Source organism: Triticum urartu, chromosome 2 (genome assembly GCF_003073215.2).
Source record: "Triticum urartu cultivar G1812 chromosome 2, Tu2.1, whole genome shotgun sequence".
Lineage (NCBI taxonomy): Eukaryota > Viridiplantae > Streptophyta > Magnoliopsida > Poales > Poaceae > Triticum > Triticum urartu.
Window position 1 is genome coordinate 176,067,613 of NC_053023.1, and position 25,327 is coordinate 176,092,939.

Genomic DNA, 25,327 nt, shown 5'->3' on the forward strand with positions numbered 1-25,327 from the left:
TTATTTGTTACCCTTACTAAACCGCAGTAAGGATAAGAATATGACTGAAATAAACTACTAGAATCTAAATATAAGGAAAGGATCAGAATAAGTACTAATGCTCTGTATAATACTTTTCCCCGAGCGATGGTTTAGCGGATTCGGAATTGTAACCAAGCATCCTGGGTTCTATACCCGATTCAACACTAGAGCATGCAGCCGATCCTGGATACATAACTATATAAAGTGTGCAGTTTTGGATCTTTATTGGTAGCCAGTCTTTCACTTCTGCCTCTCCACTCCCATGCCTTTCTTGGTCGGACCAACCCAACCGGCGATTTCCGACAAGTCTTTCTGCTTAGAGCAAGAAGCGGAACCAAAATAAAGCTTTCTTTATTTTCATTTATGGATAACCAATCCATTTTCCAATATAGTTGGGAGATTTTACCCAAGAAATGGGTACATAAAATGAAAAGATCGGAACATGGGAATAGATCTTATACCAATACTGACTACCCATTTCCATTGTTGTGCTTTCTAAAATGGCATACCTATACAAGGGTTCAAGTTTCGATCGATATTTGCGGAGTGGATCATCCCTCTCGAAAACGAAGATTTGAAGTTGTCCATAATTTACTGAGTACTCGGTATAACTCACGCATTCGTGTACAAACAAGTGCAGACGAAGTAACACGAATATCTCCGGTAGTCAGTCTATTTCCATCAGCCGGCCGGTGGGAGCGAGAAGTATGGGATATGTCTGGTGTTTCTTCCATCAATCATCCGGATTTACGCCGTATATCAACAGATTATGGTTTCGAGGGTCATCCATTACAAAAGACTTTCCTCTGAGTGGATATGTGGAAGTATGCTATGATGATCCAGAGAAACGTGTGGTTTCTGAACCCATTGAGATGACCCAAGAATTTCGCTATTTCGATTTTGCTAGTCCTTGGGAACAGCGTAGCGACGGATAATTCCGAATCTACATAGGTCTAGTCCAGGGGATCAATAGGAAATGCTATTTGCTTCTTAAGAAGAAGAACTTTTTTGAAATGAAAGAGTTTCCACGGGCGTCGGATATCATTTCTTCAAATAAGGAAGAAGTGTTATCGAAGGATTTCCTTCCATTCTTCCTAGTATGGAAGAAGTAAAGAAAAAGTACTGCGTCTCGATCTATACGAAAGGGCACTGGTTTTTTCTTTCGGTTTCATTGATAGCAGAAGAGTACGCTAGCTAGCGGAGCCTGAAAACGCTTGCTTGCGCCCCACCCCTACGGAAACTATTGCCTATGCTTGCTGCTCGCTCAGTGTCAGTAGAAGGGAAGAAAAGATGGTCACTCCTTTTAGGAACATGGCGAGCCTTACTTACGACTGTTGCACTTCACTCGCTGCTCGTTCATTCACTTGCTCATGAACTCGCTGCTTCGCCAGAAGCGACTAGTCGCCTCCTTTCCTCCGCCGAAAGATGCTTAGCCAGAAGCGACGAAGGAGGGGAGCTGGGGAAGGCCGACGATGGCAATGAGGGGGAAGCTGTCGTAGAAGCTTTGCCCCTTGCTTTACATAAATTGTTATGAACTTACTAAATGACCTTATTTATTCTCCCGGAACGCTAGCAAATCTAATAGTTCCATCTGCTCTTCTTAACTTAAGAACGAAGGCCGCCATCCTTCTTATTCAGGAACCCTTTGTTTGAGGAGGGCGTATCCCCGGGAAGGGGAGAGTGGCCGAGCGGTCAAAAGCGACAGACTGTAAATCTGTTGAAGGTTTTCTACGTAGGTTCGAATCCTGCCTCTCCCACTTGTTGTAGACTTAAGAGAAGAGAAAGTAGGCGGAAGCCTAGGAGGGCCAACCGAGCGAAGCTCTTTTTTTTTGCCGTGCCGTGAAGTGCAATTTTCTCGTATGCGTTTTAGAGAGGTTGTCGAAAAAAGACGATCTATAGAGATTCCCCATCTATATCCAATCGAGAATAGAAGCGAGTCGCTTCCGGCGTCGGCTTGTAGTCTCTGCAGTCGGCACACGCACGCGCCCGCCATCATGCCTCCTTGGTTCGGGACGAAGCCAAGCGAGACATACGATAGACGAAGGAAGCGCCCACCCAGCAGGAGGGCTAAAACCTGTAGTTTTGAAGTTGCAAACTCCAGCTTCGAAGCTGGAGTGCTTTAGCCCTTTTTTAAGCAAGAATCACCGTCTTGAGCGCCTTGCGCGCTCAAGAACAGGCAAGGGATGAGCGCTTTGTTGCTAAAGCGGATACGTTTTCTTGCTGGGGAAGGCTAGTTTGATCGAGGATTGGAGAGGAGAGGAGAGGTGGAATAAAAAGCTCGGGATGGATTTTGGAGTCTTTGTGCGAGCCGTATGCGGTGAGAGTCGCACGTACGGTAAGGAGGGGGGTTCGCGTCTATACGTGTAGTGTGGTGGTTGGGCCTACCCACCCTATTTGTTCCATGATCTATGGGTCTACTGGAGCTACCCACTTCGATCAATTAGCCAAGATTTTGACCGGATACGAAATCACTGGTGCTCGATCTAGTGGTATTTTTATGGGGATTCTTTTTATCGCTGTAGGATTCCTATTCAAGATTACTGCAGTTCCTTTTCGGGCGGCTGTAGGACGGACGGCCCCCTATAGGTAGTAGGGTAGGGTGGGTGGTACCGCTCAGATAGCAGCCAATCCTCCTAACTGCGCGCGGGCCGGGCTTAGAGCACGTGAAACTCATCACTACCTCATAAGGGCGTTGAGACCATAGCATGTTACACAAAAGTGCCGCTTTCTCAGGAGTGTTGTCACACAGCTGCCCGACTAGAAGAGCTACTCGCTCTGTAGTGTTGTCACACAAGATAAGCACGCCGCCCGCCTGCTGGCCGGGCGAATCGAAGTTATCTTCCAGTCAACTGTCCACCCAGTCAAGTGCAAAAAACACAGTGGAATCACGCAACGCACGCTGCTGGTGTGCTTCCTGCCCACGAGGAAAGAAGGCGACAAGGTTTAGATTTGACTGTTTGCAGCATGGGAGCTGATTACCCAAAAAATCCCTGGAAGAAAAGATATCTCGGTAACGAAAACCATAGGAGGCTGTATTGGCGAGATCCAAGGGTTCACAGCAGCCCAAAAGAAAAACTGCCTGGAAGTCCGAGGACCTTTAGTACCGTACCGAACCAGCAGCCTTCGTACCAAGTGACGACCGCCCTTGTCCCTTTCCTTTTTCCATTCAGCCTACTTCTTAGCTTTGTTCCGTCAGTCTAAGGCAAAGCTTAAGTGGTTTGCCTACCTTACCCACTTGATGAAAGGGAACGAACTTCGTTTCCTTGGCGGCTTTATGGATGGATTCAGTCAGAAAAAACTCCTTCCTTTTGAAAAAAGTGACGCTTTGCGTCTTCGCTTCCGAGGGTTAGGGTATAGGCCGTTTCGAGCAAGCTTTCGCTTTTTCTCCCGGCTTTCTACAACTTTCGCTTTAGCTTCCAAAGGCGACCCAATGACCTTTCCGGAATTGGAAGTATTCGTCGCCCTACCCTAAGAAAGAAGTCACTATAAAACTGCTTGCCCTCCAGAAGTACCAAAGGTGCGCGGAGCCCGGTGAAAATGAATATGTTTGCTACTGAAAGAAGCCTGCCTATTGACTAATATTCGTCTTTAGAATGAAAGTAGCTATGAAGCCCAATCTACTGTCGATTCAAAAGGGGGCATAGTCATATGGGTGGGGTGTTTGTGGGGAGCTGCCTTGGATATGAGGAATTCCTCCAATCTAAAAAAAAAAAGAACAAAGAAAAAGTCCGTGACGAAGATCTTTCTTTTCTATCAATAGATAGGAATGAGTGTTCGTTATAGGGGATAGGATCCATCTGCTCTCTCTCTCTCTATTTTCTTTGATGCAATTTAGAGAGAAAGAGCAGTGCGAATTAGAAAAAAAAGAGAATCGGGAGATGATTCCAAAATAGATACATAGACATCTAAAGTAAAGGGATGTATATATTATTCCTATATATATCATCTATCTATGAAAAAAGTAAACAGAGTTCGTTTTTGGGTTCCCCGAAGCCCCGAATGGATTGGATCGTTTCTGCTTCTGCCAACGAAATGAAGGCCTCGCCCCTTCCGAATGCTTCTCCGATCCTGAAGTTCTCGCGAAGAGAATAAGATGCAGCTCCCCCTCCCTCTGTCTTTTTCCGCTTTGCTAATCTTCCCCTCTAACGCGGGCCGGGCTTAGGCGGGCGCGGGAGGAAGAAAGAAAGTCGAAGAGCGTCTTCTCCTTTGTCCTTTTTTCAGTGCAACACAGGAAAGCACCCTCTTTTTGTAATCCCTGCAGCTTCCCAGAGGCTTGCTTTTTTTTTATTGAACGCATGGCGTAGCTAGGACCCCTCCAATCATGTTTGAGCCTATGTTCACCCGGGGCCAAAAAAGGAGAATTCCGGAATGCCTGCCGACGTTCAGATAAGGTGCATATCCCTTACCACTAAAGGAAAGGCTCGACGAAGGGGGGGATATTAGCTGGGTAAGGAAAACGCTTTCGGAGATTGAGATGTCGATTTGTTTTTCATCGAAAAGGAAGAAGGCCGAGGGGATAGCAGCCTTCCTTCGGGCTTTGCCTGCCGACGTTCTAATAAAGAATTCCGGCTCGGCCGGAAAGTGCTGGCAACAACATAAAGAAAGGGGTCCATGTAGCTGCTGCACCCGCCCACTGAAGCAGCAAGTTCGTCATCTACTACAAAAGAGAGAATCCACTTCATATAACCATGTCTCTGCTAGGCAGCATGTGGAATGGCCGAGAGCGGACCAAATGGATATATAATCCAAGCCGAGAGTGGAGTTACGTGAACAGCCGTCTGATGGAAAACAACTTTCACGTTCGGTTCAGAGAGCACTTTTTTCGTTGAGAATAAGTCCTTCCCTTTTGTGTGAATTCCCCAGCGGCGAATTAACAACTTGTGGGGCCCTATCTATTCAATCTCTCGAGCCCCAAGAAAACCCCCCTCTCCCTCGGACTCAATCTCTCTTTTGACTCTATATATGTGGGCACCTGATATCTATGAGGCTTCACCCACCCTGGTGATTGCATTCCTTTCTATTGTGCCTAAAATCTCCATTTCTGCAAATATGTCACGTGTTTCTATTGTTGCTTCCTATGGGGGTACATTACAACAAATCTTCTTTTTCTGCAGCATTGCTTCTATGATCTTAGGAGCACTGGCCGCCATGGCCCAAACGAAAGTCAAAAGACCTCTAGCTCATAGTTCGATTGGACATGTAGGTTATATTCGTACTGGTTTCTCATGTGGAACCATAGAAGGAATTCAATCACTACTAATTGGTATATTTATTTATGCATCAATGACGATAGATGCATTCGCCATAGTTCCAGCATTACGGCAAACCCGTGTCAAATATATAGCGGATTTGGGCGCTCTAGCCAAAACGAATCCTATTTCGGCTATGACCTTCTCCATTACAATGTTCTCATACGCAGGAATACCCCCGTTAGCCGGCTTTTGTAGCAAATTCTATTTGTTCTTCACCGCTTTGGGTTGTGGGGCTTACTTCCTAGCCCCAGTGGGAGTAGTGACTAGCGTTATAGGTCGTTGGGCGGCCGGAAGGTTGCCATGAGTAAGGTTGGGAGACCGAAGGCAGTTTTCCGTGCACCGGACACGTAGCTTACCGAATCAGTTGCAACACAGATGGGAATGCATGCTACGAAAGACAGGGTCGAGTCTGATACATCAACCGTCGACTCCATATCCTTGTACGAGTCCACAATCACTACACGAGATGAACCTGGGTTTGGTGAATGGAAGTTGGCCTTAGGTGTAATAGGACTCCCAGTTACTGCGCGCGATCGTATACTGAGGTGCTCCCCGTCGGTTGTTGGAACGACGCGAGCCGGGCCGGGCCTCGATTCCTTTCAAAAAGATGAAGGGACAGAGGTGACTAATTCCCCATCTCATTTGGGGCGGAAAACGAATCGACATCTCGATGTGATACAGCCCTTTCCATTTTCGTTGGGAAAGAACGGCGAAGTCCATCCGAACCCTCCAATGAAGAAATAAGAGGAGAGCAAAGCGCCAATGGCGCGCGAAGCGCATGCGGAAGGGGCACGGAGAAATAAAGAAGTGTGGGGGAGAAGCAGCCGAGCTCATTCCCTTCGCTTCCTGGGCCCAAAGCAGTGCTTTGTTTCCTGGCCAAATCAAGGATTTGGGGCTGATTGCAAAAGATATCTGAATAGAAAGATAGATCCATCCATCTATCCAGATATCTAAAAAAGAATCGATTTCGATTTCATGAAACCTTTGATTCAAAGAACTGCGCTTAGCCCCCCCGCTCATGAAACGGCTCTGCTGCAATGGATGGCAGAAGGGTCCGTAGTACCCGAAGCACTGGAGTGATCCAGTAGCCGGGAAGGGGCCTAGAAGTGCCTACTACTACACCACACTACACTTGGCTCTACACATTTACAGAGCTTACCCCTGTCCAGTGTCTGGCAGAACGTTGGGGGCTTCAATCGTCGACTCGTTATCCCCATCTCAGCCCAGGCTAACGGAGCCTGACTTATTCAGGGGAGAGAGTGGAGCCTATCGAAGCACTCTTGAGAGTAAGATCCTTGGCTCCTCTTCATTCTCTACAGGGGTCTCTGCCCACATGGAAGCGGGGCAGAGATGGATAAGATCAAACACGGGAATAAGAAGCATTTGAAATGCCTTTTTGATCATTTTGATAGAGGGGGATGGATAAAGTGGGCAAAACAGACTCACATTTTTCAATCGAAAAGATGGGTTCCTTTTTCGTCTCGACAAAGAAAGAATCATCTTGAAAACGCTCCTAACCCCTTCGTAGGGCCGTGTATAGTAAGTGATCCGAACCTGCCCGGAGCGAGCCCCCCTTAGAGGCAAGTGAAGTTGGTGAGCCGTATGATGGGCAACTATCTCCTGCGGTTCGGAGAGGACTCAGCTGTTAGTTAGTACCCCCTTGGTTTCGGGGTGGACCCTTTCACTCTATTTTATTATATACGCTTAGCGAAAAGAATGTTTTTTGATAGACCTAGGACATGGATTCTATATGAACCAATGGATCATGACAAGTCGTTACTACTAGCAATGACTTCCTCTTTCATTACTTCATCCTTTCCATATCCCTCTCCCTTGTTCGATCTTACTCATCAAATGGCACTCAGTTCATATCTGTAAGTTCGTTCGATCATTGACAAGGTTCAAAGAAAGGGTGGGCCATTCACCATGAAGGCTAAAAGCGAGATAGGCTTTACTGGACATTTTCTCTTACAAAGGCGAAGACAATTCCGCGTTTTTTCAGCCGATCTCCGAAATTTAAGAGAATTATCCTCACTCAAACTTCAAAAAGTCCTTTTTCTGATGTAAATTCTGTCAGTCTCCTTTGTCCTTCCTAACGCTAGTCTAGTCTCCGATTAAAGGATTGATACGGGCGTGCTTCCTTGCAGAGGGTTGTTTTAGACACCTACCCACCAGAAACTTCGCTTTGCCACCCAGGTATAACCAAAGCCTTCCACAAAGGAATATTTACTACTGGGTCCATCACGTGTCCAGATACCGGTGCATCCCTTGCCGTTTCCCCATCGGCTGAAGTTGGATCAAAGTCCCCGGACGCGAATGCTCATTATAGAAAGAACTAGGCCTACTTAGGTAAACAGGCACCCCATCACTACCGTAGTAGTTGAAATCTCTAACTTAGGTGCGTTTGCCCATTACTTCTACACATCTACGCGATTCTGAGATCCAGCCATTGGAACTGAGAGATCCCCGCTGTTTGACCTACTCAAGTAGGCTTTCTATTGAATATCCACCCGTGGTAATTGCTTGACTGGTAGAAGCACCAAGCTTTGGTACTATAGTCGTACTCGAGACCCTATTGAGCTGCTTAGTCTTCTCCTTTCTTTGGCTGGTGAAGGGACGGTGGACTTGTTGTTTCATTGCTCTCGCGCTCTGATCTTGATATTGATTGCCAACTCGGATAGAGGAAGTAAGCTGTTCTGTTTGGGCCATCGTTCTCTGTTCTATTGGATTTGACACTTTTTCTGATCTCCCTCTGCCTGTTTTTGAGCTCAGTAAAAGAGAAAGTTTCATGCCAGTATGGGCGAAAACCATCAATTTTCACATTCCCCTAATAAATGGGTGTTTTTGAGGTCCTTTTTCCGATCAGTTTCATGCCAGTATGGGGTCAAAGTATACAAAAATCACATTCTCCCCATAGAACGCTGTTTTTAGAGCTCTCCTTTTTTGGAAACTTTCATTGCGCATAGTACGAAAACCAATAGAAATCCCACTGGCAAGGGTGTTGTGCCGGTTGCCGACCAGGCGATCGACCAACTTCCGACCAGAAGCGTTGGTCCAGTGAGGTGAGCCACGACCAGAACAGAGCTGTTACAAAGGAAGCCCACTCCCTTATGTTCTGATGGGAAATAGGACTAGGATCTGTAATAGTTGTATCTGCTTTCCTTTGGTTTGCATGGGCACGTGATACATTCCTAGCATGACGTTGGAACAAGCAAGGACCCAGCGTGATCCAGAGGGCAAGCCCATCCCGGGTAACTTTGTATCCTGACCCAAGCCGGAAGTTTGTCGAACTTGTAGTCTAGGACATTGGTAGGGATCCGCATGGGCACGCTGAACAATCCGATGGCCACCCACAACACGAAACATCGGCCCCGCTCGTAGCGCTTGCCGATCATCCCTATCTCTACCGGGCCCGTATTCCCCGCCTCGCGGATACTTATTCATTTCTTTGAATCGATAAAGATGGGTATCCATGCCTCTTAGTTCCGGGGAGATACTGGTTATGCCAGTGTGGACAAGTTCAAATGGAGCAAACCCACAAGAGCATGGAGCATAGGATTTGAATTAGCCCAATGCGGATGGCAGCGATCGAGCAACTAAACGAGCGAACTCCAAATAGAAATCTTTTGCGCTTTCCTAATGTGTTCTAACAGGTGTTACAAGCTTCGATAATCTAGCGTGAACTAACCCGAACTATGGTTTCGCTTCCCTAAACTATGTGGTATAATCACTTTAAGTGAAGCATGTCCCGATGATTCCCCGGATAGGAGAAGGCCAGCTGGGTCATTTGTTTGTATAATTACGAGTCAAATCACTCCTGCGGTTTTTGCCCGAGTCAAAAGACAAGCAAGTCCTTTGAGTACACAGCGAACGAAGTGCCAGAATGTGAGCCTAGGGTGAACAGTGGTGCTTCCATGGCAGTTGGATAGTAGATCAGAGAGGCAGGCCAGTAGAATATGGAGTTGTTTTCGTTCTCTTGTTATTCTTTTCTGGCTATAAGTATTTCTGTCTTGGATTCGTTTGGCCATTAGGTTTGAATTGCCTTCTCTTTCTGTCTTCCATTTGAATTTCGTGATTTATCCTGCTATTTGGAGAGTAGTTGATATGGTCTTTCTTGGGTTTGGCTTTCAAAGTGCAGTTCGAAAAGAGTGAGTTGTTGTCAATGGCTGGAATGGAATATATAAATAAGATGGAAAATATGGCTTTCTTTCCATCTACCTATTTGAAGTAGTAAGCTTATCTTTTAGGTGGGAATAGTTTACAATCGAGTTTGAAAGCATTAATGAAGTGAGCCTATTACATCAAGTTCTTTTTTGACCTTTTCATTTGAAAGTAGCCATAGGTAAGGAAGGCTACCTATTGATACGGAAAGAAAGCCATCTCTGGCTATTCTTTTTTAGGGTGGAAAAGAGTGCTCCATATCCATATATGTGCTTGGAGGGAAGGCCACATCTTTAATTGTATTCTTTTTCGAGGTCATCCTCTTCAGCCTGTGTTAGTAGTGCTAGTTTTTCGTTTTTAGTACCTTACGGGTCTATAGAAAGGCTTAGAGGATCCTAAAGTGTCAGTTTATGTTGGAATTGCTTTGCTCTTTTTCAAGCAAATAAGCTTGAAAGAAAGTGCTTTTATTTGAGTGGAAATGAAAGAAGAAATCGTCTATCTAGACAGAGTATGTGTATTATTCGGTACATGCTTGCCCTTCTAGGCCCTTTAGATCTATATCTATCTTACTATCGAAAAGGGTTTTAGGAGGAGCAGAGCAAGTCGCGTTTACAGCCAGCAGTTCTTATGGGCGTAACTCCCTCTAGTATTCCAATAATCTCCTTTCCTCCAATATGTCACTAGTATTCAAGTATGCAGCTCGTATTAGTATGCCAGGCGTTCGAGAGACCAGAATTATTTTCATAACCTTCCCTTCAATATGCCATCTTGTCTTGCGGCGCTCTATCCTTCCAAGCGAGCCTGTGCTCGGGGAGCACTCCTTCTATCATTCATAAAATATGCTTATCTCTCCTTGGTCGTAAAGCTTCGCTTTGCTTTCATTTACCGAAAATGCCATTGGAGTTTCCAGCCGGGAGGCGCAGTCTCGTACAAGCAACTTCTCTTCCTCTTTCGAAAAGTAGCAAAGCGGTGTCAGGTTGGAAGCCTGCGGGCCAGTCTGTTGTAGCGCCTCATTCTTTACATCCTTGCATTACTCTCTTCCTTTCCTCCTTGCCCTAACTTGAACTGGCTGAAACTAAAATGGCCGGACTTTCTAATGATGGCACTGGCTTGGCTGGATCGACATGAACTTCTATTAGGACAGCAACTGTTTTGCCCCTTGTCGAACTTTGACTGAGACATAGCCTTGCTGCTGCGGGGCAGCCGACTTATAATTCTATTTACTGTCCTTCTTGTTCATGTAGTGCCTGCCTCTCTCCAAAACTCCTTCCTGCACTTGATTGAGCAAAAGATGCAGCTTCACTAATTGAGTTAGGCACCTGCACTTCCACTGCAGCTCTGAGTTCATTCTTCAGACCAAAAAGAAATTGTGTCACCAGCAGCAGTCCTCCTACATTCAGATCATACAATTTAACCTAGCGGAGCGGATTCAACTACTTAAGATATTCTTCCTCAGAGCCAGTCTGCTCTCTATCATCATCTATCGTCTAAATAAGTAAATAATGACACCGATATAGATCTTGTTGAGGACCCCCATCCAAGCCATAGGAAAGAAAGCCGCTGGAGTGCGACGCTCAAAGCAAAAGTAAGTAATAGGGAAACAAGGTTCTATTAGGCTTGCAGGGCTGCTGCTCTTTGAAAGACGAGGTCTAGTGGAAGAGGCGGGTCGGGCAAGTTGAGTACTCAGATTCGGCGCTTGCTTGACATCTCTCTTTGAATCTGAAACCTGACATGACCATTGATTCCGCCTCCATTGCCGGAAAGGATAACGATGGATCTTTAGCTAGCTCATAGGCAGAGGAAAGGTATACGTTAACAGATAAGGAAAAGTGGATCCGCTACCAAATACGTTGTGGAGCCGTGTTCTCCAGGGAGGTTTGAGGGTTCTTGGGATGGGTTGTATGTTGCTGCCCATTCATTTCCTATTAATAAGGAGATATGTAAAGCCGGTCATTCTATTAAAGAGAACTTCCAGTGGCAGATTTTAGATGGTAATTCGGTGCGATTGTTATAAGACCCTTGGCTCGGTGGGACTGCATTGAATAGAAGGCCTATTCCTATGAACATGTCAGAGCTGTTGGAAGGTTTGTCTCTCTCCCACTATCTCATTCCTAATAGGGATTGGCATCTTAGTTTATTAGCTTTTTTTCTCCCTGATGAGGTGGTGCGAGAAATTTCAGCTGTACCAATTCCTAGAAGCATCTGTTCTGATACTTTGACATGGGGGTCTTCTGTTCACTCTGACGATTAGGATGAAGGAAGTATACAGGGAGGTCTGCCAGCCATTTAATGAGGAAGGTGGTCTTCATTTCTCTTGCGTATGGAAGCTTAAGGTCATTCCCTGCATTCCGTTTTTTTGGTGGAAAGCTTATTGGAATAGACTTCCGTGCAGAGAACGAACTTCTTGTCTCAAGGAATTTGCTCCCGTTGTCTCAGTGTTTTTTTTATGTTTGTGAAGGGGTAGTGGAGGACATAGACCATGTTCTGGTGAAGTGCACAGTATCTAATCAAGTGTGGATGGTTGGTCTTCCTGAACTCTTTGAGCTGGAGCTTTGGACTCTACGAGGTATTGGGTGCTTGCCCTATTGAGAGTATCTTACATTCTCTCTTCACCAGACAGATAGACAAATAGGCAATCCGATAGAAAGATTATGGCTTCCTTACTATCAGCAAGCTCCCATAGGCGATGAACTGCTTCTGACTTCTTCATTCGGTTTGTAGCCATACCGTATAGAGTGAAAAATGCCTTTTTTGGAAGTAGCTAGATTCAAGCAAGCATCCTAGCAAAACGATCTTTTGACAATGGGCTCTGCCCAACACTGGGACTGACTGACTTTATACAGAGATAGAAAAGGCTGCAATCCAAGTTTGATAAGGCGGTTAAAGACATTCATTGTGGTTGGTCACGTTGGTGAATTAGATGAACAATCGATATTACCATCTTGGACTGTGAAGTCATCCATCCAGACATACTTCTTAGGTTAAATAGCCAAACATCTGAGTGAGTCAGTCTACCAATGCCTTGTGACTCATGACAGTAGTCCACCAGATCCCTAGTTGTTGTTTTTGTCCTTTTGGATACCACCTATTTTCATATTGAAAAGATTCCAGTACCTTCACCACAAACACAAGGCCTACTGCTCCCTAAGTTGTAAAGTCGCCTGTTTGGTAATCGGAGTGAATCTATACTTACTCAACTACTAACTCTGAATGTTCTCGCTACCGAAGGATTTCTTTCTTTGCGTATGATGATTGAGGCTCAATTCCTTCCCGAAAGAATAGTAGACTGACAAACATATCTTACTCGTTCCCTCAACTGCTCGACTGAAAGAACTCTTAGTTCTCATTCTGTTCTTTCTTGTTTTTTCAGGATCCAGGAAAGACTTTCTTTAAAAAGAGGAATCTAGATGGATAGATTGTGAAATAGAGTATCTCCTTCGATTGAAACATCAAGGATGAAATAGAGGACTTCTAACCGAATGATTGATGGAATTCAGGTGCGATTCCTAGTATTCAAATAAAAGAATATTAGATTACATATAAGTTATTCGTGTTCCTACTCCATTCTATTCTCTATTTCAATCTCATATGAGGTAGCTGGTCAAAGATAGGCTATGTCGACCCTTTCAAACTGTTTTCCATAAAAAAAGAATAAATCCGCTTATGGCATTCACCCAAGCATACAGAGACAGAGGAGAGCTTGCCTGCGGTAAAGGAAGGTTTTTACTACGAAGCATACGAGTCTGCTTTAACCAACAGGGGAGTGGGAAATACACTCCCCTGTTTGTTACAACTGATGCCCCGCCTATAAGCAGGTAGCTTGTGAGCAATCGATCAATTGTGAATGTTCTCATAGAATTGGATCTTATCTTATTCACATAAGTCTTTCATTTCGTACATGTTTCCAAGAAAGAAATTAGGACAACCAATTAAGCATTGGATGAGTCAAAGGCTTCTTCGAGCATTTCCAGATCAACTAGGACAAGACTCAATAAAGTCACCAATGTTGCTTCTTGCTTGACTTTGCTTTTTTGAATCTACTTCTTTGCTTGTCTCGCCAATGAAGATACTGCATCATCTCTATACTTGCTAGATAACCAACACTTTGCTTCCCATTTCTTTTGCAATTAGATCGATCTCCCAATGCTTATATATGTGGTTCCCCATAGTGATGAATGGAGCAAAAGCTAGGAAGAATTAGGAAGCATCAGCCCGGAATGACCCCAAGACTTATTTGCAGGAATCATAGCCAGCCAATAGAATTACTCTTTTAATATAGCAGCGGTGACGCCATGGATCAAGGAAGAAGGTTTTGTCTTATCCCAGCAGCAATGAGAGCCTCTTTCTTCTCCTGATGTGAATACACAAACCCCTATAGCGTCCGACACCACTCACATACCCTAGAAATTCTTGTTGTGGGGCAAGTGAAAGTACTTTGATATGCCCCAGAGGTCTTCGAACCTTGGTATTTCAAATCAGATTGATAGCTTTTTGGAATGGCTGCGGTTCCGGGACTCAAGTCTTTAGTTTACAGGTTCTACATTAGGTTCACGAAACGGATACCTATCTACACAGCAAGCTTCTTCAACAGGTCATTGGACATCACCCTCACTTCTTCTAGCAGGAAAGCGCGTTAAGAGGTAAGATCGTACCTCAAGTCAAAGGGCCTCATTATAGTTGGAGGCAACACAACACACGCTAAACAAACCTCAACTTGCCTATTTTGTGTAACTGGTTGAAACTACTAATTTCCAGTTCATCTTACGATGGTATACGGTGACGGGCCAACCTTCTATAATAGTGCATTCATAGGAGGACGAAGCAGGAATTAGGAAGCCATACACTTCAACCGGAGCGAACTTCACACTCGAACTTGGATATAGCAAATAGATCAAATAGGCTCAGAGAGATACGGGGCATAATCAAAAAAAAGAACCGTTGGAGTGGCAATACAGCTAGATAGATAGATAGAAGGTCTGATTCTAAACGAAGTCTGATCTGTCACACCCAGCCATAAACAACCATTCCAGATTCCCAAGATGAAGTGGAAAGAAAAAGGATGCATTCAGGATCTCATACTTCGGCGAATCTAGGGGCTCAGAAGAGTGTCACCAACGAGGTAAATCGGTGGGCCAAACCAAAGAAAGACTGTCTCTTTGACGACGTGGTCACGGGGATACGATCCGACAAGAGAGATGCTGAAGAATATGCCCTCCTCAAGGGGTCAAGCACTCGATCAGAACTAAATCATCCTGCGGCACTCGCAGCATGAGCACATAGGGCAAGATGAAGAGAAGGATAAACGCTAAAGAGATCGTCAACTTCACCTTGGCATGCTTCCATCAGTGCCTCAAAACATTTGCTATTCTTATCTCTAGAAGGGTGCTTCTATTGTTGTAGTGTTTATAGCGAAAGAGGACAAAAGTCCAGCCGGACACCGTATAACTCCGGTATCGCGTCGCGGGTGAAAAGGGCCTGAATATTTCCTACCAGCAAGCACCCCCACTAACTCACACGTCATTCTTGCATCTCACTGACACTGGGCCCGAGAAACGGCAGAAAGCAAAAGGTGTGAACCTTGTAATCTTTTCTATACAGAAAAACAGACCCTCTTCGAAGCTGAACGTTGTGGGGCACTGCTGTCAGCAGAACATTTCCTAGTGTGTAAGCGAATTTTAAGGTGATAAAAAGGCAGCGAAGTGTTCCAGCGGCCAGCCACGACGCTCGCCCCACCGTCCAGACAGAGAAACCCCTCACCAAGCAGCGAAGCTCAGCATTTCCACCACACCGACGCCTCCGGTCTCCCCCGTGGTTCCCTTTCCCGAGAAGCAGCTGATCTTGGCCGTTGGATCGACGTATAAATAGCCACGGGCACGCAAGGCCGGACCTCTATTTCTACACCTGCCTCCCCTCCCACCTGGGCATGGCGACCTTCTCCATGGAGGTGTTCGACAACGAGGTCGTCCCGTCCACGCTCAGCAGCATCGCGCCCATCCTGCGCGTCGCCGCCGAGATCGAGCCCGAGCGCCCCCGAGTCGCTTACCTCTGTACGTGCATTCGTTTTCGCGGGGATACGTATGGTGCATTTCGCATGCTGTTTTGATGCGTTTGGGTTTGGATTTTGTGGCAGAGCGAGCGCTCCTGGTTCATTTTTTTGGCGTCGGATCAATGCTGCGTAGGCTGTGTGTACTTGGAAAAGTTTTGTGTTCCCACGTTCAAAAATGTTTGTTCTTATATTTTTTTGGGGGCACATGCGCGCCTCGATTCGTGGTTTTCGAGGATGTTTTGCTTTTGATTCATAATCATACGAGTCTATGCAGAAAAACAGTTAGTGTGATTTCCTGGAGAACTTTTCTGGCTTTGCCATTTTTCCTTGCTTTGGAGAGCTAATTTTGGAGTATGTTCGTAAGCGTCCGCATTAGATTTTGCTTTCGACGATCATCCATACGTATTACTTGTTCATTTCGGAGCACCTTTGTGTTTCACACTTGAGGGAGCAGATTAGATGTACTAGATAGTGGTATTTCCGATACTTTCTTCGTTTTGTTGAAATCATGTTGCAATCGGATAGTTATGGTCAATTGGTTTGGCTAGAATAGTTTCACGTATCTCGAATGGGGACTCGGGTAATTGGTTTCTAGTTTCTACTACATCCTGCAAAGTAAATGGAAGTTTCTAGCGTTTTGCTCGCTTTATTTTTCTTTTTTTTTGGAGAGGCAAATTGGGTTAGCCTTATTTTCTGGACGTCCTTTTGAAATGATTCAATTTTACTAGTTTGGAAAAGAAGCGGGGAGATAGACACGGTGAGAAAGATTGAAAGAAAATAAGATTGAATCTAACCTAAAAGCCAGAGCAAAATAGGGTCTAGGAGCAGGAAGATTGGGGGATTTTTTTATCGGATTTTTCATAACTACCCTCTCGAATCCAAAGATGCCACTACATAATTTTATGTTTTTGCTCTTATGCAACACCACAGGATAATAGCCCCAGTCTCGCGAAGCACGTGAAGAAGAGCGATGCCCGTGAAATTGAGAGTTTTTATCAGCAGTACTACGAGAACTACGTCCGTGCACTTGACAAAGGGGAACAAGCTGACCGGTAATTCTGAAGCTCCAAACCAGAGCTCTATCTCGTTATAAATCTAATCCTAGCCATGACACACCCTGTCCCATGCCAATGTCGCCTTCAGGGCCCAACTTGGGAAGGCCTACCAGACCGCCGGAGTCCTCTTCGAGGTGCTCCGCGCCGTCAACAAGAATGAGAAGGTTGAAGAAGTCAACCCAGAGGTTTCGAGAGTGCCCAACTTCACCACCCGCTCTTAGATTCCAGAATTCGTGGCCTGAGCTTCATTCATTGATTTATTCGGGTGCATTCCTTTCGCACCCCGGTTATGAAATTCCGTACTCATTAAGTGCTGGCCCCCTTCATCGTCAAATTTAGGTTCACCGCTAGCATAGCATTCTCAAATGCAGATTGCTCCCCGCTTGAGCTACCATACTTTGTTGGATTTACGACAGACCCCCTATCATAGTTGTCCCTATAGATATAGAGATCGCCCTGGTGTTATTAGTACACCTACCCTTAGCTATCAATATCAAAATCCCTACTTGTCTTTGGGTTCAACAATGCACACTAACGGGATGAAATCTACGCCCAGCGGGGCAGCTGTCCTTGTCCTCGGTTCAGTAACGGCAGTAGTGGAAATACCTGTTTCGGTTCCGGGAATCAGATCGGTTCCTTCCTCTGCTAAGGCTTTGGTTTCATCGTATTGACTACGAAAGGTACGGTGTAGGTTCCCACGATCTTTCCAACGATTTCTACGAATAGATGACTACGACTAACGCAAGAGGGATTCCTGCGACTGACGCTAGAGCAAAGGGAAAGGACAATGAAGCAGCAATAAACAGATTGAAGAGCTATTAGTATAGCAAGTATTAATTCAACAATTAGTTAGTTTGGGAAGATTGCTTTGCCTGGATTGATGGCGAGCCTGGAAGCCTTGCTTCTCCACTGGGGGCTAATTCCATAAACAAGTTGTTCTATCTCAAAAATCATTTTAGGAATGAATGAGAATTTCGTTAGATTTCGTATACAAGGTAATGCATCGTACCTCCGTTAAAGGCTCATTTTCTCCAATCTCTGAATTTCTACGAAACGAATTGGCATATAGAGAATAGGTTTCTGGCATGACCAAAATGAACTTCACAGATCCGATACAAGAAAGGATCGATTCAAACAGCAATTGTTAAGCGTCTCTGGATATTGTAGCAACCTACACGCCTGTCTAACCAATGTAGTTCTGTCGTCAAGTTGCTCTGCTTGTTCGTTCTGATCTTTCCATTTCATGTAAAGCACAGGAACGCGGTGGATCGTACCCCCCTGAAACCTACAGATAGGGAGCTCCCAATAGAAGGGAGTAACCGAAATCAAGCTTGCTCACTGAGCATAAGAACATTGAAAGCAGGCGGACTATCAGCAGCATTGCGATTCTTTATTTGGGCAAAGCCAAGGTATCACTTTGGGAAGAAATGCTGTTTCAAACCACAAATGAGTTGGAATGGTCAATTTGGTTTTTCAGCTACTAGTACACTCGCTATGAAATCCTAGATCTTCTTGTGAGCTGTCTCCACACCATTGAGAAATATTTGGATCAATGATAGTAGATGCAGGCAAGAAAAGCTGCTCAAAGGGGACGGCACGATGATCGAGTTCGTGCTCAGGGAGTGCCATGTCTAGCTAGTTCGTGCAGACACCCGCCCTTTCCAATCAATGGAGAATGGTTACTAGAGCTAGTGCCTGTCCCACTTTAGAACACTAAGAACGTAATAAGCCTAGCCGGGACAAATGCACTCAGTGTTAGTCCGATCACCTCGGCTAAAATCATCTTCCCTTTATTAATGACCAAGGGTATCCATATCATGATATGTAGATACAAGAGGGCAGAGGCATTGATGCGGGTAGGATGCGTGTCTGCTTTCCTGTTGTTTGAAGGAGTAGATACATTCATTTCCTTTTGCCAGAGTGAGAGTGAGAGTTGTGTGGGATGTTGACAATCACTATCTCGTCTAGTGACGAGTGCTAACCTTACATGAATCATGCCAAGCACAGAAGAAAAAGAGGGGCTGGTCTTAACTGAAAGTTGTCCTTGTCCGGCTGAGGAAAGAAAGGGATGACGAGACGGGGACCCAAAGGTTCCCGGTGAGGAGGCCCGATGCAATGTTCGAAACTGTTGTTCCAGTTGTTCCTGTATGAGGAAGAAGACTCCTTACGAAAGCTGGTTCAAACCTTTGTTCCTTGTTCCTCGGCCTTAGTTAGCATTTTTTTCGAACAGTGAAATACACCTTTGTCCTGCGTTGCATGGTGAGAGTGTGAATGGAGACGGGGTGCCACTTTTAAATAGGGGCAATCCCGAATAAGAATTGAAGGAAAAATAGGCAAGCACTCAAGCGTGAGCTGAAATACCGGGTCCTCACATAGGAAAATTAGTATGACAGGCCGATAGATCCAGGGTCCCCAGGTCCAAATTCTTTCCAATCAAGTACGAGTTCAAAACAAAGTTTTCCGGGGCTATCGATTCGTAGTTTTCGAATCTATCGAGTTTCTCCGGATCAGGAGGCTTTACATACAAAGCCGACAACACGGTAACATTACGCTTCTCTTTCTTATTCTTATTCTTATTTATATAATTTGTGCTACTTTCACATGAAGTGAAAGGGACGCTGTTCAGAAGAGCCTTCCTACATTTGCGCCCTGCTAAAAGCTATCGCACCACATGGTGCAGAGACACTCGACAAAAGACGAGCAACAGCCCTTGGCAGCCCCCATGGCTGTTGCCTCTGCGCCATCTTGCACTCGATCCTCTGGCCTTCTACCTGGATCCAAGGATGACGGAACCTGGGGCGGGTTCAAAATGGCAGGGACTTCAACTGGTGGAGCAGGCAGAGCGGGGGGCGCATCCGCGGGTTGAGCCTGATCCCCCGCTGGATCTGGCAGAACTGGCGGTGCGTCTGCGGGTTGAGCCTGACCCCCTGCAGGATTTGGTAAAACTTTCTCTCCGTCATCTAATAAAACAGTTTCAAAACGAAATCCATGGGTAAACAAAAATCAAAGAAAAATAAAATGCAATTCGTTGGGGGAACGGGTTACACGATGAATCATCCCCCTATTAAGAAACCAAAGTAATAATAATGATACGAAAATCAAAAGGAGAAGGAAAGGCAATTCTAGGCCGATGGGAAAATGAAAAAAGAATTTCCCGAAAAAAAGGATGGGACCTGGAAATGGAAAACAAACCTACTATAATACGAATCCTCTTCTCGGGGATCATAATGTCAAGTTGCTTTCTTACTCGAAAGTACTAAATAGATAGGCGCTTGGGCCAGGTACAATTGAACGAAAAGAAGCAAACTACCGTTGTTTTAGGAGGTATGGGAGGGCGGAGACCGATTGATAGAAGTGCCTTTTCTTGGCTATCCGGATTTATTGGATCATTCCTTCCTGTGACGCCTTTTCCCCCATCCATCTCCTACGCTACGCATGGAGTTAGCACAGTCTATGACTCGGTCCTGGGACTCCTTCTTTCTATGTATAGACATAAGGAGGTTCTGCTTTCTATTTATAGCTACTGGATCGTAGTATTTCCTAAGAAAAAAGGATACGTGAAACATAGTTCCAATACCTCTGATGTGGTCCACCCTAAGAGCAAGCCAAAATTCTAATGGCAACTGCAGTTCAGCCTTTGATTGACTTCAACACAACTTACCCTTTAGGGTAATAGGATGCCACTACTTGACCTTTAATCATTCAAGTTGGATAAAAAGATAGGAATAGGGATTTTCTTCTTGATCCAATCGGAACTCTTGAATTGAGGGGCGGCCAAAACACCTTGTACCTTTCCCAATACTTGACCTTCAATGCAATTGTTTACCTTTCTAGTTTTGACGATGGAATGAATCTACTTTTGACTTATCCTCCATATGCAATAGTTTGATTGTCAGGTTTCAAGAATGCTGGAAGAGAAGGGAAACCTCAGAGGCAGAAGGTAGAAAAACGATTTCATCATCTTATGGAAGGCATTTCCGTTTTGGTAAACCATTGGGGCAGAAGGAACACTCACCGTAGGCAATTCGTAACTCTATAGATGCAAACCTTTGAGGTAGGCATTGACCATTTGGTACTGTCACTAGTTCGGCATACTATAGCAACCCTTTGGTATAGGTAGACGTGAAGCTACATCAAAAATTGCCATTCTATAGATAGCTTAAGTTTGATACCTTCACAAATCCCCATCGTTGACCGAGATGGAGGTAATCTAACCATTGGAATATTTCCTTTCTGAAACCTACTATCTTTCCACTTCTATCGGCTCACAACTTTTGGATCAATTCTGCGATAAGGCTGGATGGCCAAGGCGCCCTTTCGAGACTAGGACTCTTAGGTGGGTAAGATTTGGAAAACAAAAAAGCTAACCTGAATTCCTGCTTATCCCTAGGCTGCTGCTCTGTACTGCCTTCCCTCAAGTCGGTATCTTCTTCCATCATGAAAGTCGGTAAGCAATCTAGTCGGCAACAGGGAAATCAGGAACTCAAACTAATAGCTTCCTTGGTCTCTGAACAGAGCACTGCACTAGATGAGGGAATCGATGGATGTGCACCTTTTAGGGGAAGAATGCCACAACCCTTCCTTCCGATACTTTGGGCCTTACAAGATTCTAGCACGTGTTGGTGCTGTTCCATATTAACACCGGGAGCTACCTTCAACTTCTCAAGTGCACCCTGTATTTTTCACGTCTCTAAGCTTCGACGTGTTGTTCCCCCGCCCACTGTCTCAGGTATCCTCTCGTTTACCATCTGAGACTGACAATCCCTCTGTCCCTATGCAAGTTTTGGTGAGTCATTGGTATAAGTAATAAAGGGAGATCAAGTCCTGGAACAAGGCTTGATTCGCTGGTCCGAGTCGATGGCACTGGACAATACTTGGGAGGACCTCATCGACCTGAAGACTCGTTTTCCTTATGCACCGGCTTGGGGTCAAGCGCTTTCTCAAGGAAGGGGGAATGTTAGCGCTTCTACTTCGAATACTCGTGCCCCGATTACAACACAAGACGACGTCGGCCCACGAGCCAGACCCAGGAAGAATACGAAGTCCAATTTCCTCAACCGCGCACACGGATAAGACGCGAGACAGTTTCTGAGGGATAGAAGTCTTGATCGGGCCAAGCCGGCATAACAGTTAGTAGTTCGCATTACTTTCTCTTCCGAAGCGCGCACATTCGAGTTCAGTATGGATGCACTGAGCGCTTAAGACCACTCGCTGGATGATATGGTCAATCATACTCCAGAGTGGGGACAGCATAACAATAACATTCTCTCTTTAGATTCGAGATGTATTGATCGAGACGTGCCTCACTCTAGTGAGGATTTGAGCTCCCCGATAGACGTAGGGCCCGCTCGGTACGCTGTCATTGTTTAGGGGGGTTCTTAATTATAGCATGAAAGTCCGATTTGGAGGAATGATATTGGGCTTGAGAGGTGAGCAAGGAACCTGACATAACATTCCTATGGTTCCTCTGTCCCGGTCTTGCACCATTCTCATATCCATCAATCAATTTCATAGATAGTTACTATGGTTGTTTCTTACTCCATTCACTAAAGCAAATGGAGCCTTTCCCTCCTCGAGTCAGCAAGCCAACTCGAGCGTTTTACCCTCGTGTCACTAGCGCAACACGAGCCATTCAAAAAAAAGTCTTGGAACTGAAGAGAAATCCATCTCTATACAAACTCTTTATGTTCTTGATATTGATTGAGTTACGAGAATGAAGAAGCGTAGCACACCTTTTCTCTCAATTCAAGTTTCCATTCAATAAGTGCATCAAGTATTTCGTATAGAAAGAAAAGGAACCACTTCTCTTCTCTTAAGTATATGAAAAATAGTTTTTTGGTCCCTTTCGTCCAGAGGTTAGGACATCGTCTTTTCATGTCGAAGACACGGGTTCGATTCCCGTAAGGGATAGGTACTTATTCCCGGCCGGCGGTATCAAGAACCTGGATAGTCAGTAGGAAACTCCAATCTGCAAGCGGAACAACGAGTTTAGAAGGCACGTTCTTGAAAGAGCAGGCTGACTATGAAACTCATATAAGGCTCGCGATCAGGTGCATTGTTGACTCGGGGGCGGTTCCATAGGCGGCTACTCTAAGACGGATCAAGTTGGGCTATATATTATGGCAAGTTGACCCTACTTTCCAATTTCGTAGATAGAACAGTTCTAGTAGAAGGTTAACCCGGCCTTCCTAAGAGTACTAGGTTAAAGGGGAGACCTCTAAAGCCCAGAAAGAACTATCCTATCCCTTTAGGAATCCAAAAGCGCCGTATCTGTGGATCACTGACGGCTATACCCAATGAGCAAAGTAGAAAGAGCCTAGGAAAATGCATCTTCTCCCTATTCAGTCAGCAGTTGTCCATCGACTAGTCTTACTTACCGCACCGCCCGGCGAAAAGGGATTTCTCAGTGATAGACCCACGAGAGCGTGTGTGCCAGTGACAAAAGAAGTGCGAGACGATCTGGGAAGTGAGGGATGCCCTTCCTGGGTATCACGAGTGGCGAGGCAGGTACGGCTGGAGGAAAAGCAAGGCAACAGGGTGCTAGGTTTAAGCAAGTATTGTCCGTCCGATCATTGGAATCGGCTTAGCCGAAAAAGGCAGATCTGGTTTCACTAGTAGGAAGAACACCCTTCTAAGGTGAAGGTATTCCATTTCTAAGAAGGAAGTTCTATATATTCGAACTAGAGAGAAGCTCTAAAATGGAAATCGAAAAGGAACCCCTTGTCAGTCCAGGTACTCACCCCGCCGGAACTCGCAATCAAACATAGGGTTGGCAAACTAGGAAGGCACAGAAAAGAAGGCAGTTGCGAAGGCGAGCAAGGTATTTTTGAATTTCCTCAAATTGATTCATCAATGAAGTAGTTGAATTGAAGTAAATGTGCCTACGAAAGAAGAGTTTTCGATATGGATATGCGAACAGGAAGAAAGCAAGCATATATTACTATTGCATTGGCAACGAACACCGTCAAACAAAGATAGCTGTTGAGGAGGAAGACCTGGATAGGGAGCCGGTTACGAATAAACTTGGGACTAGGAAACCCCGAACTACGAATGGAAACACTTTTTCAAGCAGGGGTAAACGGATCTGGTTAGGAAGCCGGAGATGGAAGAGAGGGTGTCGTGTCGGATCTTCAATCAGGGCAAACAACGGATGCTCGGGATAAAGCTGGACTTCGATTGGTTTTTGATGGATATGAGCTTTCCCTGAATAAGGATCCAAATACGCTTCCTAAAACAGCATGCGCAATGGTGGGCCGAGTACATAGCATAGCGTATATCAAGTATCCAACGCCTTCCGAATAAGGAATGGAAGCCGACTTAATAAAACTACATCTTGCTGATGTAGGTGTAGACAGGTATTCTAAAAGGAGTGACAATATTGGGTGTAAGGATTCTTCTATGCAAACATTGACCACTCGTATGGTAGCCTCACAACCATCTACAAGGGAGACTTCCACCTCAACCTGAAGTTCACCCACGTGGAGCCTTTACTAGTCGGAGTGGTAAGACTACAACCGATCCTCTTCCCCAATGCCAGCGTTGTATGTACCACCTGCCTTCTACCCTAGCCGGCCCAATACCTTCTCCACAGGGACCTCAACAGTCCACTACTTCTGCTGCACAGCCTAGTTCTTCTACACCAGCAGCTATTGCTCCTAATGATCCATCATCAATCTGCTTCACCTGTCAACCCGAAGCTGCCATTTCCAGAACGGTTTGTGAAGTCAACTGAAGACAAGCAGATTGCAAAGTTTCTGGATATGATGACAGATATGCAGATTACCACCCCCATCCTTGATGGTGTCTTACAGGTGCCGATGTATACACAGTTCTTTAAGGACCAGCTCGCAAAGAAGCGAAACATTAACAAGCCAGAACTGGTTACTCTTACTAAGGAATGTAGTGCACTCGTTCAAATAAGCTACCTCTCAACTTAGATGAGCCTGCCAGTTTCAGTATTCCATGCTTGATAGGAAGTCAAACTTTCCATGCTTTATGTGGTCTTGGGTCTACTGTGATTCCCTTCACTGTCTACGAGCCACTACCATTGGGTGATGTACGGCCGACTAGCATCACTCTCCACCTTGCTGATCAGGATCCGGCAGACATTTTGGGTGATATCCCTGCGATAGTTGGTAACTTCGCATTTCCAGTTGATTTTGTTGTCTTGGAGATGTAGGATAAGAGCTTTCCTATTTTTTTTGGGGGGGAGACCTTTTCTAGCTACTGCAGGGTCTGTCATCGATGTGAAAGATGCTAAGCTCATGCTTCAATTTGGTGAGGAGAAAGTCTCATTTGACATTAGGTATATCTTCCAACTCACCTTCCTCACTGTCCAGACCATAGTAAGCAATATGAAATGAGTCACTTAAGCCCTAGTAAAAGGCTACTCTTTGAATCCCCTCTTTAAGGCATATAAAATTAGTACTCTTCCTGAGCTAGCTTAAGCATATCTCGAGCGAGTGAGTTTCCCTCCATCAAGTTCTAAGCGATCAAATAAGGTCCTTGCTCTCGAGCCAATGCCAATACCAATAGATAGGGTCTAAACGAAGGATTAAAAGGAGGTTACCGGTTAAGGGCAAATGCAATCTCTGAGCCAGTTGGAGAAAAAAGGTAATCAAAGAAAGTTTCAGTTGGACTTTCCCTGCCAACCCTACCCAAATTTCATACCCTGCGGTTTTCGTTCCTCTATTGATATTTCGTTCCTCGAATCGAGACTTTCTTTGTCGAGGATCTCTGGTTTAGGGTACTCCATCGAGTTTCAGTTTCTTCTTCTAATGGCTGTGTCCGTC

The 25,327-nt window shown here is 45.2% G+C and overlaps 1 protein-coding gene, 1 non-coding gene and 1 pseudogene across 2 annotated transcripts; all 3 read left to right on the forward strand.

Moving 5' to 3' along the window:
• Positions 1-80: 80 nt before the first annotated feature.
• On the forward strand, positions 81-991 carry LOC125536611 (annotated as a pseudogene).
• Positions 992-1,695: 704 nt separating this feature from the next.
• TRNAY-GUA lies at positions 1,696-1,778 on the forward strand. The gene has a single exon. It is a non-coding gene; the product is annotated as a tRNA-Tyr (tRNA).
• A 497-nt stretch (positions 1,779-2,275) lies between these two features.
• On the forward strand, positions 2,276-6,316 carry LOC125536610 (NADH-ubiquinone oxidoreductase chain 2-like). The gene is made up of 2 exons (XM_048699854.1): positions 2,276-2,576; positions 4,982-6,316. The coding sequence occupies exons 1-2, from the start codon at positions 2,423-2,425 to the stop codon at positions 5,575-5,577; spliced, it is 750 nt and encodes a 249-aa protein (XP_048555811.1). The 5' UTR covers positions 2,276-2,422; the 3' UTR covers positions 5,578-6,316.
• The last annotated feature ends 19,011 nt before the right edge of the window (positions 6,317-25,327 follow it).